Source organism: Idiotropiscis lumnitzeri, chromosome 19 (genome assembly GCF_059441095.1).
Source record: "Idiotropiscis lumnitzeri isolate Australia: NSW breed Sydney's pygmy pipehorse chromosome 19, RoL_Ilum_1.0, whole genome shotgun sequence".
NCBI lineage: Eukaryota > Metazoa > Chordata > Actinopteri > Syngnathiformes > Syngnathidae > Idiotropiscis > Idiotropiscis lumnitzeri.
In genome coordinates, this window is record NC_142409.1 from 5,415,190 (window position 1) to 5,431,174 (window position 15,985).

Here is a 15,985-nt window from a genome sequence, read left to right on the forward strand (position 1 = left end):
TCAGCATCATTCAACGAGTCTGTTACCTACTGAGAAAACGTGCCTTTAAAAAGAAAATGATTTGAAGTTGTGCTGGCTTTTTTTTTTTTTTTTTCACGATACTTCTCCAAATAGCCCACTGTTGGAATTAATTAAATTCATAGCAGACTACCAAACACTCTAAGGACAAAAATCAGTTAACATGTACGACCTACTTAATTGGCTCAAAACTCACTGGTGTTCTGTTATTAATGAGCTTTACTCAGGGTTTAGACTTCTTGCAAAGGTTCAGTAAATATTTTGTCTATGTGCTGAAGTTCCCTTCTTGTTCGTGCAAAGATGTTTTGGTGTGGCGGGCAGATAGCCGTGCAGCCGGGCGGCTCATTTCTTTTACATTTTATTCTAATTTTTTTTTATATATCTATATATTTTTATATTATTCTGCAACTCTGGCGCTGCTGGATAGCGATAAGATAAAAAGAGCAATACTATTCTTCACTTTTCATTTCTTTGTTAGCAGGACTGCTAAATATTTTGGTTTGACTTAAGAATGTGTTGTGAGGTAGTTTTTCCCTGCAATATGCAGGGGATACAAATTGAGCCCTGCTGCAAAGAGTAAATCTGCAAGTAATTTTGTAATTCCAGTCCAAAAGGATTGCTGCAAAAAGCACCTCCCCTCGCATCAATTTAGTTCTTTGACATCAAGACGACACCCAAATCGCTTTTTTATTATCAGACAGAGCCTTGGCAAACGATGACTATTTGTTAATGAAAGTGTAAAGACTTGTAATCATTTTTTCTATTGTCCCAGCATGCAGTTCTGTGTGTGGCGGAGGCCCGGGGGTCGCGTCCGGACCAAAAGGCACCGCAAGTGGCTCGCTCATGCAATCCATCATGAAGTTGGCTTCGGGCATCGCCCCGGACAACAGCGCCATCCAGAAGCTTTCCTTCTCCTTGCTTGCTAATTTGGTTATGTCCCGTGACTGCCGGGGCGTCTTGCAGAAGGTAAGGTTTGGGTTAATGTCATCGGAAGGTGCCAATAGTACGTAATCTAAATCAGAGGGTTCATACATACTTTTCTTTCTGCTTCCATTTTTTTTTCTCTCCCAGAAGCACTTCCTGCAAGCCTTCACCTCGGTGCCTGCGCCCAAGGTGGGTGGCGCCAGGGGTGCGGGCGTCGTCGGCAGCGGCTCGAACGGCCTGATAGGTCTGTGGCTCAGGCTGCTGGTCAATCTGTCGTTTTCAGACGACGGCCAGCAAAGTATCCTCAGGGTGTCTGGAGCGTTGGAAGTGCTGGTGGATCTGGCGCCGCATCGACGCACGGCGCTCCTCACCCTTCACAACCTTTGCTTTTGTCCCGCCAACAAGCCGCATGTCATCGCCAACGGTATGATAAGAGGAGGAAGGGGATTACAATTTGGACTAATTAGCTGCATGAGCGGTAACCTCTTGTTTGGTTGCTTCTGGCAGTGATTCCAAAAAGTATTATTTATTTTCTTATGACTAATGTGTCTGTACCACTGACGTTTAGTGACAAATGGCACTATAAAATTCAATTCCTCAAAATGGCAGAAGTCAAAATTAAACCGTTTATAACATGATGCGAGCTTTGTGTTCAACTAAGCAGGCCCAAATTGAAATTAAATTGTGATTATTTCTCTATTATTTCCCAGGAGTTTTTTTCTCACATAAAATTTGTGCCCTGGCTCAGTAAAGGTTGTGAAACACCGATTTATGATAACTACATGCTAAATGTTTAACCCCAGATTGCATGTTTTTGTCTGTAGTGTAATTTTCGTTTGTAAGCATAGTTATTATTTGAAGCACTTGCAGGCAACATATCACACAAAAAAAAGACAACCTCTTGAGTGCAAGCCAACTGAGAGCATTCCTAACTGACCTTCCAAGGCTCACAGAATATTGGGTTTTATAAAATACAGGAATGACCAAATGAACGATTAGACTCTCTTCTTTAGTCACACAAAAAAACGTTTTTTTTACTTTATTCAATTTTTTTAGGAATCACGAGTAGAACGTGGGTTGGTTTCACCCAATTCACATATTTCGGATAAAAAACAAAACAGAAAACAAGCTTTTGATGAAAATTTATAATTGATGCAGCACAATTTTCGTTTTGCGAATATTTTTTTTGAGTAATGTAAAAAAAAAAAAAATTTAACAGTCCTTTTTTTCAACAACAACAATGGAAATCTGCTTTTTATGACAAAATAAAGTATTTAGAAATAATTACCAGTTTTTAAAGGTATTACATTTGTCAAATTTTGCAAACTAATTGCGCATTGTTTAGTAGTAGTAGTAATTCGTAGTGTGCATTTTTGAGTGTGTGCATCCCTGACATACATGCGTGTTCTCGTGTGTGAATGTAAATTACATCATCGCTTCTTCTTCTAAATTGAGTCATCTCTGTCTATTTTGTGACACTCGTAATCGATTAAATGAAACAAATGCTCTGATCTTGCCATTGATCACGTTAGTGATGGTTGAATTTCCAACTCTCCGCCATTTCCGTATTCCCATGAAAAAAAAATATAGTTGATGACATTTCACATTAAAAGCACTCAAAGATGTACCTGGTCCTCTTGTCGCTGCTCTACGTGTTATTGGGACCAGCCCTTACCCACACCCTCCTTTAAAGGTTTAAAATTGTGTATACTATCGTAAGCTTTCTAAGCGTGCTTTTCTATTTTCTTCCTCCAGACAAAGCTATGACAGTCCTCTTCTGCTGTCTGGAAAGTAAGGAAATGGAGACGTGCTGCATGGGAGCGTCTGCACTATGGGCATTGCTTCATAATAACCAACGGGTAAACACGCACAAATACACACACACATGCACGCACACTGGATGGGTTTTGGCTTCATCTCCATGTGTAAATAAAAGCAGAGGCTGCATCTCCCTCTGTCCCTGTAAGGCAGACGAATCTTTGGGAAGGCTTTCTAATGCAGCTGACCAGCGTTTTTTTATCTCCACATTTTCAAGTCCTCATTATAAAAACTATGCTGGTCTTCAACTTAACACAAAATGTCCTCATTTTTTTCCTCTTTTCCCCTCCAAGGCCAAGATTGCCCTGAAGTGCCCTACGATTCGATTGAGAATTGAGGACGCCCACCGCATGTCTATGAAGGGTATGCGTTTGCTTTGATTCACACCTGCCACAGATCTCGAATAATTTTATGAATGAAGCCTTTTTTTTTTTCATTTATAATTTGTACTTAACAGATGCTGAGAACCAACAGGAGCCTTTATGCACCTACTTGTTGAAGTGCCTCAAAAGCCTCTCCCAGCTGCTGAACACATGATTTCCATGTTGTGTATTGATTGCCATGTACCATATTTTTGCAAGTGCTTTCTTATTAAAGTGCCGATGGGCAATATTTTAAATTATTCAAGTGCTTCTTAAATATTTTTAATTCAAATATGAATTGCATTTTTTACTACATGATGCCGATTTGAATCCTTAATTAATAATTTGATTAAAAATGTGAAACAAGGGGTGGGGTGGAAGTTTATCTGCTTTGCTCAAGGGCACCTCGACAGTAGTCACGATGGAGACGTTTGTAGTATAGCTAAAATCTATTTTTGCTGCAGTTGCTGTTCTTTTTTTTTTTTATTTAATTGAATTTAAAAAATTACAGAAAAATCAAATTACGAGAATTACCTGTCATTTATAACAATGCAGGGATATTGTCAGATATTTGTCAAAAACACAAACATTTGCACTCTACTTTAAACCGCTCATACCGATGATGCTGTTGATGTTTTGTCGCCTGACAATATCCCGTTTTGCATCCAGCATCCTTCATTGTGCCATACGCTCATCGCTCCTTGCCCTTACTGATAAAGTGTGCTTGTGTGTGTGCGAGCGAACATGAAGTGTGTGCTGTGTCTCTGTGGCTGAAAAGCAAGCAGGAAGTTGCAGCTCGGGTGCCGTTGCACTCGTCTCATCAATGCAGCTTTCATTCTCCTCGGCCGGGCCAAGATGGAAGTCGTACAAAAGGAGCGCTGGTACTTCATGGCACTTGTCTTGCTTGCTTTTCTTCAAGGTATGGAATGGATTTGTGTAATTTATTTGGATGCAATATAATTGTGCTAGTTTTCATTTCTCATGAATAGTTTACTTTATTGTAAGGCATCTGTCAGAATAAAAATAGTCAACAATTATTCTAAGTTAGTTGTCATTCAGCTCAGATCAAGCTGTGTGCAACCGCTATTGTCACTTGAGTTCATGTGGGCACTCGTGTGCTTTATTCCAAGCTTGTGCTTTTCACTCCTTGAGGGGGGAAAAATACACAACAAATGACCAAATCGTTATTTTTGATTGTGGTTGTGTTTGCAATAAGTTTGAGACTAAAACTGTCAACATTAAAGCTCTTTAGGGTGACTGTAACAAATAACTACTTTTAACATGGCCAACTGTCGTATGTGCCCAAAGAGATGAAATACATTTAAAAAGACATGATATAAAATTAATTTGAATTAATTGCATACAAATCATTTAGTGTCAGGAGTACCTGCAGACCTATTAGGTATAAAATGAAAGTCTAAAGTCTTTTGATAATAAGCAGAGTTATCTTTGCATGGTCAGCTACGCTGGGCAAGATCCAGAGCCACTTTCAAGCGACTGTAGCTGCTGGATGACACTTTTTTTTTTTTTCGGGGGTCTGTGTCCATGCACCTCGTACACGCTCCTTCCTTCTAAAACGTTCACCTTTGCATTATATTGTATTATCAACATTTAAGAAAGCAAAAAAATATATATAGCTCAACATTGAATTAACTTGATGTATTCAGTCTCGCGGAAAAAAAATTTGATACTTGATCAAATTGTCTAAATAAATTGGCACGCCGTTGCCATCTACAGTAGTGGATGTGCAATTACAATGTATTCTTGAACAGCAAAAACAATTATTTAGAAAAAAATAAAAACTAACAAATGCGCCTTAGACGTCACTGATGGTGTAGTGGTACACTCGCCCGAGTTGTGTGCGGGCAGTGTGGGTTCAGTTCCCACTCAGTGACGGTGTCTATATCTGCCCTGTGACTGGCTGGCGACCAGTTCAGGGTGTAGTGCGCCTTTCGCCCGTAGTCAGCTGGGATAGGCTCCAGCACCCTCGCGCGACCCTGTACAGGATAAGCGGTGTGGATAATGACAAATGCGCCTTAAAACTAATTAAAACTAACTGAATAAAAAAAAAATTAAAAACAAAATGAAAACTAACTTTAATGAAAAATGCTAACCTATTGCAACCCTAAATGTGACCCTTCCTAAAGTTGTCATTTTGTTCAACCAAATGAAGGAGCTTGTGGAGATACCGTCCCAGAGATGGAGACGGTCACGATCCACCTACAGGAGGGGATGATCCTCGACTGCTTGTGCCCCTGGGACGGAAACCTCACTATGGTGTCATGGACCAAAGACCCAGACACCAATTCCATCGCCGTTTTCCACCCAGAGTACGGAGTAGCCACCACTTATCATTACCGGGAGCGGATTGAATTCTTGAGGAGCACTCCTATGGACGGAAGCATATCCATGAAGAACGTCACCCATCAGGACATTGGCGTTTATCACTGCTCTGTCCAGACATTCCCCCAAGGCCCCTGGATCAGAAACATTCAGGTGGAGGATTTAGGTAACTGTTGAAGGCATTCTTTACTCGCCATGACGCTGAATTCGAGTTTCCTTTAATAAGTTGCTTCCTTGCGAATGCAGACGAGCCTCCAGAGGAAGATAAAGAAGACAAGGCCCAGGTCATGGAGGCGGACGCGCACGTGACGGCAGATCCCAGCAGCAACCTCACCGTGGAGTGCAACCACGAGCACAACGGCACCAGCGTGCACCAGGCCATCGTGGAGCACATGGCGTTGGGTCAACCGTGGGTCATCATCGGCATATGCAAGCGGGTGGAGGGCGGCGTTCTGATCGAAGACTACAGCGAGCGCGGTCAGGTCAACTGCGAGCAGAGCCTTGATGTCAGTCTGCAACTGACTCCTGTCGTGCAGGAAGATGGCGGCTTGTACCGCTGCAGCTTCAGCACGGACGTCGGCCTGCTGATCAACACTGTTTTGGTCACAGTGTCCACTTCAGGTAAAATGCACGTCACAGGACTCACTTCAGATTTACTCGGATTATTGTTGCCAGGCGGATTTCATGGGGCTGGATCCAAACTGGCCATATGATGCATGCTAGCCACGCCTACTCACAGCATGTTTGAATCCAAAATGTTATTCTATTTTCCACAATTGAACCAGCGCTCTGGTTTAATAATAATACATGTCGGCTTTTTTTCTTTTTCAATCTGATGGTGAACCTTATCAATTGTTTTATTGATGGCTTTGTTATTATCTACTTAAGACCATGCTCATCGGGATAAATGTGTCGCAACTAGTAACCGCAGTTGCTAGAGGCTGTTTTTCCTACACGGAAGTTTGAATTCTTTTGTTTACAGTCGCGAACCAAAACAGCAGCATAGAAGCATATAACAATGTGTCGTCATGCCACATATTGAAAACAACTAAAAACATTAAGTGCTGGATATTTAATGATTAAAAAAAAATCTAAATCTGTGTTATAAATTCAAATTCAAATTTCTGGGCTATATTTACGAACTCTATCTACCGATGAGTATATCTGCAGTGTTTCTCATTTTGGACAACTGTTGATGTCATTATCAGGTGGCTTCAGCCTGTCCGTGTTTATGATGTATGTTTACTTGGGGATTGCAACTGCTGGACTGATTTTACTGACTGTCCTTCTCATCGTCTTGTTGAGGCGCAGGTAAGAGGATGGACCAACTATGCTTTCTTTTTTTCTTTTTTTTGATCCGACACATCATGTATTTACATGATCAGAGATCATGTACTATTTGTTGCTTCAATTTTGAATGCGTTTTGAACCTTAAAATTGGTTGATTATACTATATAATAATAATTATTATTTTTATTATTATTTTTATTATTTTTGCTGTTATTATTCATAAGATTCTTACTAATAAAGGTTATCTGCACACCACTACCTTTATCTTCCTAACACTTGCCATTTTTTGTTACCTATCATTTAATAAAACTAATGTGTGAGGTGAACATTTGTTTTTTTTCCCCCTTTTTTTGACTCATCTTTGAATGAATTGGTTTTACACATCAAATATGGCCATTGAGCGAATGAGAATGAAAAGGATTGCATATAATAGAGAAACTTCATGACAGGAAGCATTTCTAGCAAATGTATTGCTGTATTATTTTATGCTCATCGGAGTTTAATGAACACCACAGGAAGAAGAGCCGACGAGAAGAGAGCAGAGATCAGCTGCACCCATCTCACCTTCAGGTAGGACTTCCAAGCCCACATTTGAACTATATATTTGCTAACTTAATCATTCAATCCCAAAGATGTAATTATGTCTTTTCAGACTCCAGACATTCAATCCAAGGTACTTTATTATTATTATTATTAATTTTTTTTATTATTAAAATTATTGTTATTAATATTAATAATAATATAATTACTATTATTATTATTAATAATTATGAAAAACATGACCAGGCAAAAGAATGCATATTCAATTGTAAATACGCACAATAATAAAGAGATAAAATGTCAAAGCATTCCTGGCATATGTATTTAAGAAGTAATTATTATATTTAATACCGAGCAATTAAATGCAATATTAAGGTGGATCCATAAACGTTTCAGATGTAAGTGCATCGATTTCCAAATTTTGTGATTTTCTTTTTTTTTTTTTTTTTTTTTTTTATGAAGCAAAAAATAAATAAAATACAGCGACAATGTTCGAATTAACCATCTGGTAAGGTATTCCATTCATTAAAATCTTCGTTGGCTATGCGGTATTAGACATTACAGTGCTCACCTGTTTTTTGCAGTTTCAAGATATAGAGAGATCATTTAAAATTATCAGTGTTTTTATAGTTTTATCCTTTCTACACACTCCAAACACATTGAAACGTTCTTATCTGTATCTCCTCTAGTTTTGGCGGCGGTGGTGGGCGAGGGAGCTTTGCGGACAAGTGTACTGAGACGTGGACCACATGAAACAACAGAGCCATCTTTGTAGTTCGTTTGCCCTTCTGTTATGTCAAGAATATGATTATTGAGAGGATGCACCACATATTCAGTGACTCTACTATACCTTGTCTTCCGCTGTCCCCGTCACATGTCGTGACTGGATAAAGCAAAATTTAAAAAAAGACTTGAGTGAGAAGACTACTGTTACATGAGAGAACATTCATGTTTATTACCTCTGTCATCAAAAAACATATTTACATTGAGTGAAAACTGCAACATAATGAAAGTGCTATTGATGTAATCTGACAACACATTAAAACAAACATGATGTCTATCGATTTTCTTAAATAAAACACAAACACAAAATAAAGTGACACATTGGGGTGTGGAGAGGGGACTGTAGAACAATGAAGCGCTTGTACATTTCTATCCAGTCCTACAGGCTGTGTTTCGACACAAACTAAATAATAACATTCAAATAAATAAATTGCCAGCTAAGGACTTTGAAAATCTTGATATGATGTCATCATTTCTGGATTTCGCACAAAAGATATGAATGTGCCAGCAGGTATGTTACAGGCGAGACAGTGCTAACTTTCGTGTACACCAGAACAAGCCACAAGAAGAAGGTTACAAGAGGTCGCAGTGGGTCTGAAGGCACTTCTTACATGAGGACAGAAAATGGAAAGGGGAGGGAGAGGATACAGACTGGGTTGGAAAATTTTCTTAGATATTTTGCTTTTACTAGGCTTCTTCAACAAAACAACTTTTTATTATTGTGTTGCATTTCAGTCATGATACTTTTTTTGTTTTATATTCTTTGGAAAACTGTCACCAATAATGTACTCGTATATATCTGTGCAAAAACCTAAACTTAATAGAGCATTTTATATTGCCATTATTACATTTAATTAATTTGGATCCCTTGAAAGGCGTGATATTCAGTCAATACAAATTATTATTAGTATCACTAATTTAAAATATAAAATATTTCCAATTGGTGTTTCCGGATTAAAGAGGCTGCGGTGCAAAGTACAATCACAATAATAAAGAAATACCTAGCTAATATTGTCAATCAAAATGTATCTTAAATACAGTGTAATGAGACTGATATGTCATCTTTAATAAGGTGTTCTATTGGACATTTCACCATGACGTCACACTTCCTTCATATGCCGGCTCTAACATATAAAGGACATTTATTTTAACAAGTGGGGTGCCTTTAAAGACGCTAATTCGGCCACACAACATACAAAACAAGGTCGACGAAATCTGTAAATGACGTCATACAATACATAGAGTTGTACATGAGCGTCTACAGTGGCGTTGGCCTCCAACAAGTGTCCTCAGTCAGTCCACAGTCGTCACTGACGCGGCCTCAGGCTGCAAGTCGCCGCTCGGCCACTAGAGGGCGACAACGCCTCTTCCTGGCGCCGTCTCCCTTCTTCCACCTTGCCTTCTTCTGCTTCCCGGTCGGACTCGTGGGACAAAAAGTTTGGAAATGTTTGCGCTCGAGGGATGAACGTCATCGACATGCTGCTCGCTGGAAGGAAAAGAAATAGACGAGGCGGTTTTTTATGCTGATTTTCTGTGGTAAGTATGATGTTGGTTTCACAGCAAAAGGAAAAAAACGTAAAACATTGTCACTGTATCTTTAAAATAATCAATTCTGCAAAGATATTCGTCAAATAAAATTATGTAACTTTTTTTTATCATTTCACTTCCATTGCATTTTATTGTATTTCACATTTATACGTTTAAATTACATCATTAAAATAAACGATGACCATGCATTACTGTAACATATACCATATTCTAAAATATTAGTAACATGCATTTTCTTACCTTTTCTACATAATATAAAAATATTAATAATACATTAGTTGTACGTAAAAAATGCGATTCCAATAAAATATTTTGCATATATTGACACATTTTAGTTTTTTATTTTTCTAACCTGGCCCAATTGTTTTCAAATTGAAAAGTGGCTCTTGAGCATAAATGTTTGCCCACCCTGTTTTAAGGTCTGTTTAGTGTCCTTCATAATGTATTTAATTGAGCGTACTCATCTCATGCAGAACAAACAGGGAGTAGTAATGTATAATATCTATTTTTCTATTAAAGGATATTGCTGTCCAATGCAGAGCTTGAACATAAAATCCATGCATTGAAATTTACAGTTTATACAGGGTGTCCGCACAGTCACTGTAAACTTAATTTTTTTCTTTTTTAACTTCAGGTCGTCATCTGACACGTTGGGTCATCAGAATTTGCCATCGCTGATGTTGAGAGCAACCTGAAGCCACTACAGGTGAAGTTTTGTCTCACTCAGACGTGTTCATGAAATCGAGATATGTCGATGTTGAGTAATGGCTGTTCTAGCTTTGCGCAAACAAACTTCTTGGTGGCAAGAAAACTCTATGGAACAAGTCAACCCTGTGAACATATTTGCAACCTTTTAGGAATCCTCAAAAACTAAATCAATGAATAAATAGTATCATCGGATGATCAGGAAATTGAAACAAATGTTAACCTGTTAAATGCATGGAGAGTTAGTATTGTTGGTAATTGCACACCAGGTTTCAAAAGAAAGCCAATTTATTAAAAAATGCTTTTTTGCTTTTTATTGTGCAACTAATTATTAGGGAGGAAAATATAGAAAATATTGTATTTTATAATGGTCATCCAGACAACGGATTCAAAAGTGCACCAGTTTAATGGAATTGATGCGATTGGAGAAAAATAAATGAAAATAGCTCATTAAAGTAGTCGAACGATTTACATCCTGCTCTGTGAAGCATGATGCAAGACTTCTTAAATTACGGTGCATTTTCAGTGTGGACCTCTGACCTTCAATGTTTCAGTGAATATTTGAATCAATCGCAACAAAAAAAAATAAGCAAATAGGTGGTCATCCAGATTTTTTTTTCTTTTGGGTTTACTTAAAAATGTTATAATAGAACCTCATTAGGCAAAAATGTTGCTACTGATGATGACTATACTTGAGTATCTTAAACTGCACGAGTTTTATGATTAGTAGATTAAATGTTTAAATATAATCAGAATATTCAATATGCATAAAAAAATGATTCAAATACTTGAATCAAAACAAAGCAAAAAAAATCACAAATGGATCATGCATTTTTCATTATTTATTTCCCTGTATATCCTGGCATTTTTATGCATTCCCTTTCATATACAAAAAATGAAAGAAAATCCTCCTGATATTTTGCCTTTGCTACGATCCATGTCGCCGGTGGCTGATAAGTCATGCCGGCCCTTTGAGACCTACTTCCTCGCTGTGAAATCTCTTGCGATCAGTCCCGTGTGATCAAGTGCCCCATTACAATGCTGAGCACAAGCAAATAGCAGAAAAAAATCTTTCATAATGTTTTATATGTATATGTATATATATATGTATATGTATATATGTGTATATATATATATATATATATATATATTTATATATATATATATATATTTATATATGTGTGTGTGTGTGGGACTAATAAAGGACATCTTTATCTTTGTATACGCACACACACACACACAATTTCAAAAGTCTACTTTTTTTCCTTAAGAATTGCAAGTATATGTGATGGAGTTGTCAAGTCAAATATTGCCCAAGGCAGCTTCACTCAGGCTGAGAAATAAACAAGCGTGTGTGGTGCCTTAATCAGTCTGGACCTGTTTGAAAGCAATCAGAGGATGACTCAGCAAATTGGCTCTGCTGATTGGATATTCATCTCGTGTGCAGTAGTGCACTGCCACACAGCTGTTTTTGCCCAAAAAAACGGATTGGGCACCGTTGCTAATGAGCAACCATGAACACTTGGGTCGAAACCACATCTAATGTTGCACAGTGATCGCTAACCTTGAGTGATCATCAGGTGTGCTGTGGGAATCCAATTTCGATTTATTGGTCAGATTTTTGTGTTTTTTATTTACTCAGCATAATTTTTTTTTCATTTACGGTATCTCAGCCAATGGTGTGTAGTGACAGGCAGAGCAATGAAATCCTCTTCCACTAGATGGCAGAAGGTGCATAATGAACCTGATAAGCGATTTTTATCTTTATTTTTTTAGTGGTATGCGCCTGCTCGTAAATGAGCTTGAAAATCTCATTTCATCTTCCTACTAAATTGTATTGTAATTCTTCGTCAATTGCAAGAAACGGATTGACAATCTTGAACATCAAGATGATTCATGTTAGCGTTAGTCGAAGATGAAGGAAAGAATAATTTTGACCATTTCGCGTAAAAATGAAATAAGCTTCGGCCCGCGCCACCGTCGCTCACCAAAAAATTGAATCAGAATCAAATGATAAAATACAAAAACTGTACTTTTAAAAATACTTGAATAATACTTTGAAAAAGTTTTATCATTTGTCTCTGTAAAATCTTTACACTAATCAGTTAATTAATGATACTTCATTTTTTTTCGTATGGGAACGTGAATCTCTCTCTGGATGTTGCAAACTGTTGTCAAGTGTCGTTGTGCCACCATCTCATCCTCCAAGCGTAAAGATGAACCATGACAGCAAAAAGAAATAACACGAGCACGACAGTGACAAACTTGATGCTCACCTTGGTAACTGAAGAGATCGCCCACGCTGTTCTGCCGCGTGATGTGCTGCCAGTAGGCGCTGCGGGGCAGGGAAATGGACTTGCTGAGCGTCTCTGAAGAGCGCACCTGTGAGGAGATTGACAAGGAAAGGAGTCATACGGTATGCTTCCGCAGACGAGGAACATGTGGAGCGTGGTGCTGTGATGTAATACACGCTGCTACAGACACATGACGCAACCGTGAGAGGTCAGTTGATTTATGGAGCTGAAAAGCTGCATTTTGAACTATTCTCAAATGACGAGGTCCAAGTGCACGGCCATATGGTCAAGGCTCATCAAACATGAGGCAGGCCCACATAAATAAGGAATACTGGGGGTGGGGGGGGTAAGAAATGGAAGGAGAGGTCCGAGGGTTTAGGTAACCAAGCAGCAGAGACATTCATTGGACTTGAGGTACACCGGTAAAATCGAATGATGATTGGATGATTATGGATATTTACAATCTTAGTAACTGTGATACCTGTTAAGTCGAGGATAACCAAAAAAAAAACACGCTTCTGACAAAAAAAATAAAAATCTGAATTATGCATATTGCATCATGTTGAATGAAAATTAAAAATAAAAATAAACACTAATATTTCATACTGGCAGCGCGCTCGTCTGGTGTTCAGCAGTGTAATTGATATGCCACGATACTGATCACGTTGACGGTTTTTCACAAAAAAAAAAAATATATATATATATATATATATACATGCTTAACATTTCCAAATGATTACTTCATTGGCGAGCAATATTCAAAACGGGCCTGTGGGCTTTTGGGGCACCACATTGGTGACATCTGATGTAGACACGCCCACATCTACCATGAGTGTCACGCCCCTTTCATTTACATTAGCTTCTGATAAGCTGCACACACTTCATTGGCTTGGTGAAGTAATTAATGATCAGGCGCCGCATACACAGAGTGTCGTATATGCAGCGAGGGCAAATGTTAAAAAGTTAAACGTGTGAAATGACCTTGCATGAAATTAATGAGCATGATGGGAACGTACCTGGGAGCTTTTCTCCATCTCCTCCATCATCCTCTCATGTTGCTGGGCGATGGCCAGAGTGGCCGAGTGAACGCGCTGGTAGATCATCTCCCCCTCTCGTGTCTGGAACGTGAACAAGCCCTCGCCCGTGTCGCACATCCTGCACCCGGAACAAACACGCGCGCAGACGCAAAAGGGGAAGTAAACACACTTTGACGGCGCTCGCTGTTCGGAGCGCACGCTTGACTGCACGCTTCCAGAGAGACGCGCTGATGTAAGAGCACGCGCACACACACGCACGCATGAGTACATCGAGTCAAACAGTCGCCCCGAGGCCTCTGCAGCACATGATGAAGGGAAGTTGGGAAGTTTTTCTGACACTTCCCAAGTACTTACTTTCTATACCACAATCATACTCAGAAGACATCCCGCGTATATTTTTAAACCTCACGCACCTTCCGGACTCAAACGTGAACCAGGTGGAGTCTCGACCGTATCTGCGCAGCGAGCTGAGGGGCCACATGACGAGTTTGAGCCGCGCGTTGTGGATGTCCCACAGGTAGATGTTCTCGTGGGTGATCTGCATGGTGCACTCCCCGTAGATGTCCAGGTTCGGGGTGGGCATTAAGTACACGTTGAAACGCTCTAAAAAGAAATATTAGATGAAATAGTGACTGAAGGTTCCAAAATGTCACCTCGATGTACCTGCAACAATGTCGACGTCGTCTACTTGATCATAAAAATAGACAACAAAGAGTGGCGTGATTACTTTGACTGTGACTGATGGCGCCATGTTTTCGCAATACAACAGACATCTGTAAAAAATTAAATTTACGTTGCAGGCCCAAAAAAAAAAAAAAAAAAAGTGGCCGAAGCTGTGATCGACACAGCATCAACCTATTTCAAAGAGATGACTCGCGTAAGGATGATAAATTGTTGTAAATTAGTTTCCTAGCCTCACGAAAGATCTTGATGTCATGTCGCGGCGGTAATTAGCGTTCACATGAAACGATGATGTGATTTTTTTTTATATATATATTCCTAATAAGGAATTTAGTTTAATTTTTTTTATTTCAATGTATTTGTAGAATGAAATAATTCCCCCATCTAATATGCAGTTCCCCTCAAAGATACCCCACAGCAGCGGAAGAATTCCAATTTTTCAGGACCCCGGATGCTCATATTTGAACAAGTCAGTGCAAATTTACTCTCGCCAAACACACACAGATATTTTTGCCTCGGAAGATTTACTATCAGATGTAAATAATTGAAGTCACAAGAGCCGCATCAAAATGCCTCGGCAGAAACCACAACGGTAAACGGATCAGTCGCCGTTTGCACAATGCACGTTTTTATTCACTCTTGAAAATGCAACAGCCGTGTATTTGTAAAGATCAAATCCTACATAAAAGCTAAAACCTCTTTGGGATGAGGCTTTGTTTGAATCTTACAAAACGCTAGCATGAGAGATGGGGAGGATTAAGACAAAATGATGAGTGATGGATTATTTGTCAGAGTGAGATGTGCAGCAGGCCTTAATCTTGGATGAAATTTTCTCTCTCTGTCCCATGTAAAGCGCTAACCAAAATATACACACTTCCCTTATTTTCCTTTTTGAATTTTTTTTATTTTCCGTTAATCAGATTACCTCGCAAAATAAATAACTTAATAAATCACGTGCGTCAAGAGTCCGACGTAACGGAGAAAAGCTGGTCACTTTTCCATCTAAAATATTATTAAATTTATGTTCCAACCTATGGACAAATTTGGGTTGCGCTGGTGTCGCAGGTGGCAAGTTGGCTCCTCCCCAAGTATGTCTTGAATAGCAAGCGTACCCAAACGTTAAATTGCTACTATGCTTGCCAATTCGACTTTGTCCAATTCTGATTAATATATCGTGAATGAATTACTTTCCAGTTGTTCCAGATTTGGGAAGGAGTTGTGCATGTCTCCCTCCCCTTTTCCACCCCATTTAGCCGTCAGAGGCAGAGGGGGCTTCTCAATAATCTAAATGGGTTCTCACTAATTACACTCAATGACTCCCAAATAAGCCATGTGTCTGCAGCGGGTAGAAAATAGCGATGTCATAGCTTGGTGTATTTTTAGGCTACTCTGATCTAATGATGGTCTCCTGCAGCTTGGTGGGGTTTGGAGGGGGGGGGGGGGTTACTGATTGAAACACAACGGCAGGCCCTTGCCTCTCGACTTGACTGCTCACTCACGGCGGCAACTTAGTACTTTACCGTTCGTATGGTGAAATTTTCAAGTTACACGAAAATGGAATGATATTTTGAGACTAACATTCACCGTACGCACACTTTTTACGATTGCGTGTTGCCTTTTCGCCCCCGAACTATATAAGCGA

General features: G+C 39.2%; 2 protein-coding genes and 1 long non-coding RNA gene across 10 annotated transcripts in view; 2 read left to right on the forward strand and 1 right to left on the reverse strand.

Annotated features, from left to right (window-relative positions):
* The window catches only part of rttn (rotatin), a 171,668-nt gene extending 163,131 nt beyond the window's left edge, over positions 1-8,537 (forward strand). For 2 of the 4 annotated variants that reach the window (XM_088282799.1, XM_088282798.1), the window contains 5 exons: positions 791-984; positions 1,090-1,366; positions 2,698-2,801; positions 3,054-3,123; positions 3,218-3,617. In XM_088282799.1, coding sequence (XP_088138925.1) covers positions 791-984; positions 1,090-1,366; positions 2,698-2,801; positions 3,054-3,123; positions 3,218-3,297 — 725 coding nt within the window. In that variant the 3' untranslated portion in view covers positions 3,298-3,617. Of the gene's footprint in view, positions 1-790; positions 985-1,089; positions 1,367-2,697; positions 2,802-3,053; positions 3,124-3,217; positions 3,618-3,849; positions 4,042-5,295; positions 5,632-5,711; positions 6,087-6,673; positions 6,777-7,270; positions 7,326-7,407; positions 7,429-7,984 lie in introns of those variants that run through there. The other 2 variants (XM_088282801.1, XM_088282800.1) reach the window with 2 other exon arrangements.
* dok6 (docking protein 6) overlaps positions 8,224-15,985 on the reverse strand; it is a 38,321-nt gene continuing 30,559 nt past the window's right edge. For both annotated transcript variants that reach the window (XM_088282809.1, XM_088282810.1), the window contains exons 5-8: positions 14,076-14,265; positions 13,642-13,780; positions 12,608-12,713; positions 8,224-9,564 (exon numbers count right to left, since the gene is read on the reverse strand). In XM_088282809.1, the coding sequence (XP_088138935.1) occupies positions 9,386-9,564; positions 12,608-12,713; positions 13,642-13,780; positions 14,076-14,265 (614 nt within the window). In that variant the 3' untranslated portion in view covers positions 8,224-9,385. The remainder of the gene's footprint in view (positions 9,565-12,607; positions 12,714-13,641; positions 13,781-14,075; positions 14,266-15,985) is intronic.
* Positions 9,375-15,985, forward strand: part of LOC148318234 (uncharacterized) — a 75,796-nt gene continuing 69,185 nt past the window's right edge. For all 4 annotated transcript variants that reach the window (XR_015839901.1, XR_015839898.1, XR_015839899.1 and 1 more), the window contains exons 1-2: positions 9,375-9,614; positions 10,261-10,332. This is a non-coding gene — a long non-coding RNA (uncharacterized LOC148318234). The remainder of the gene's footprint in view (positions 9,615-10,260; positions 10,333-15,985) is intronic.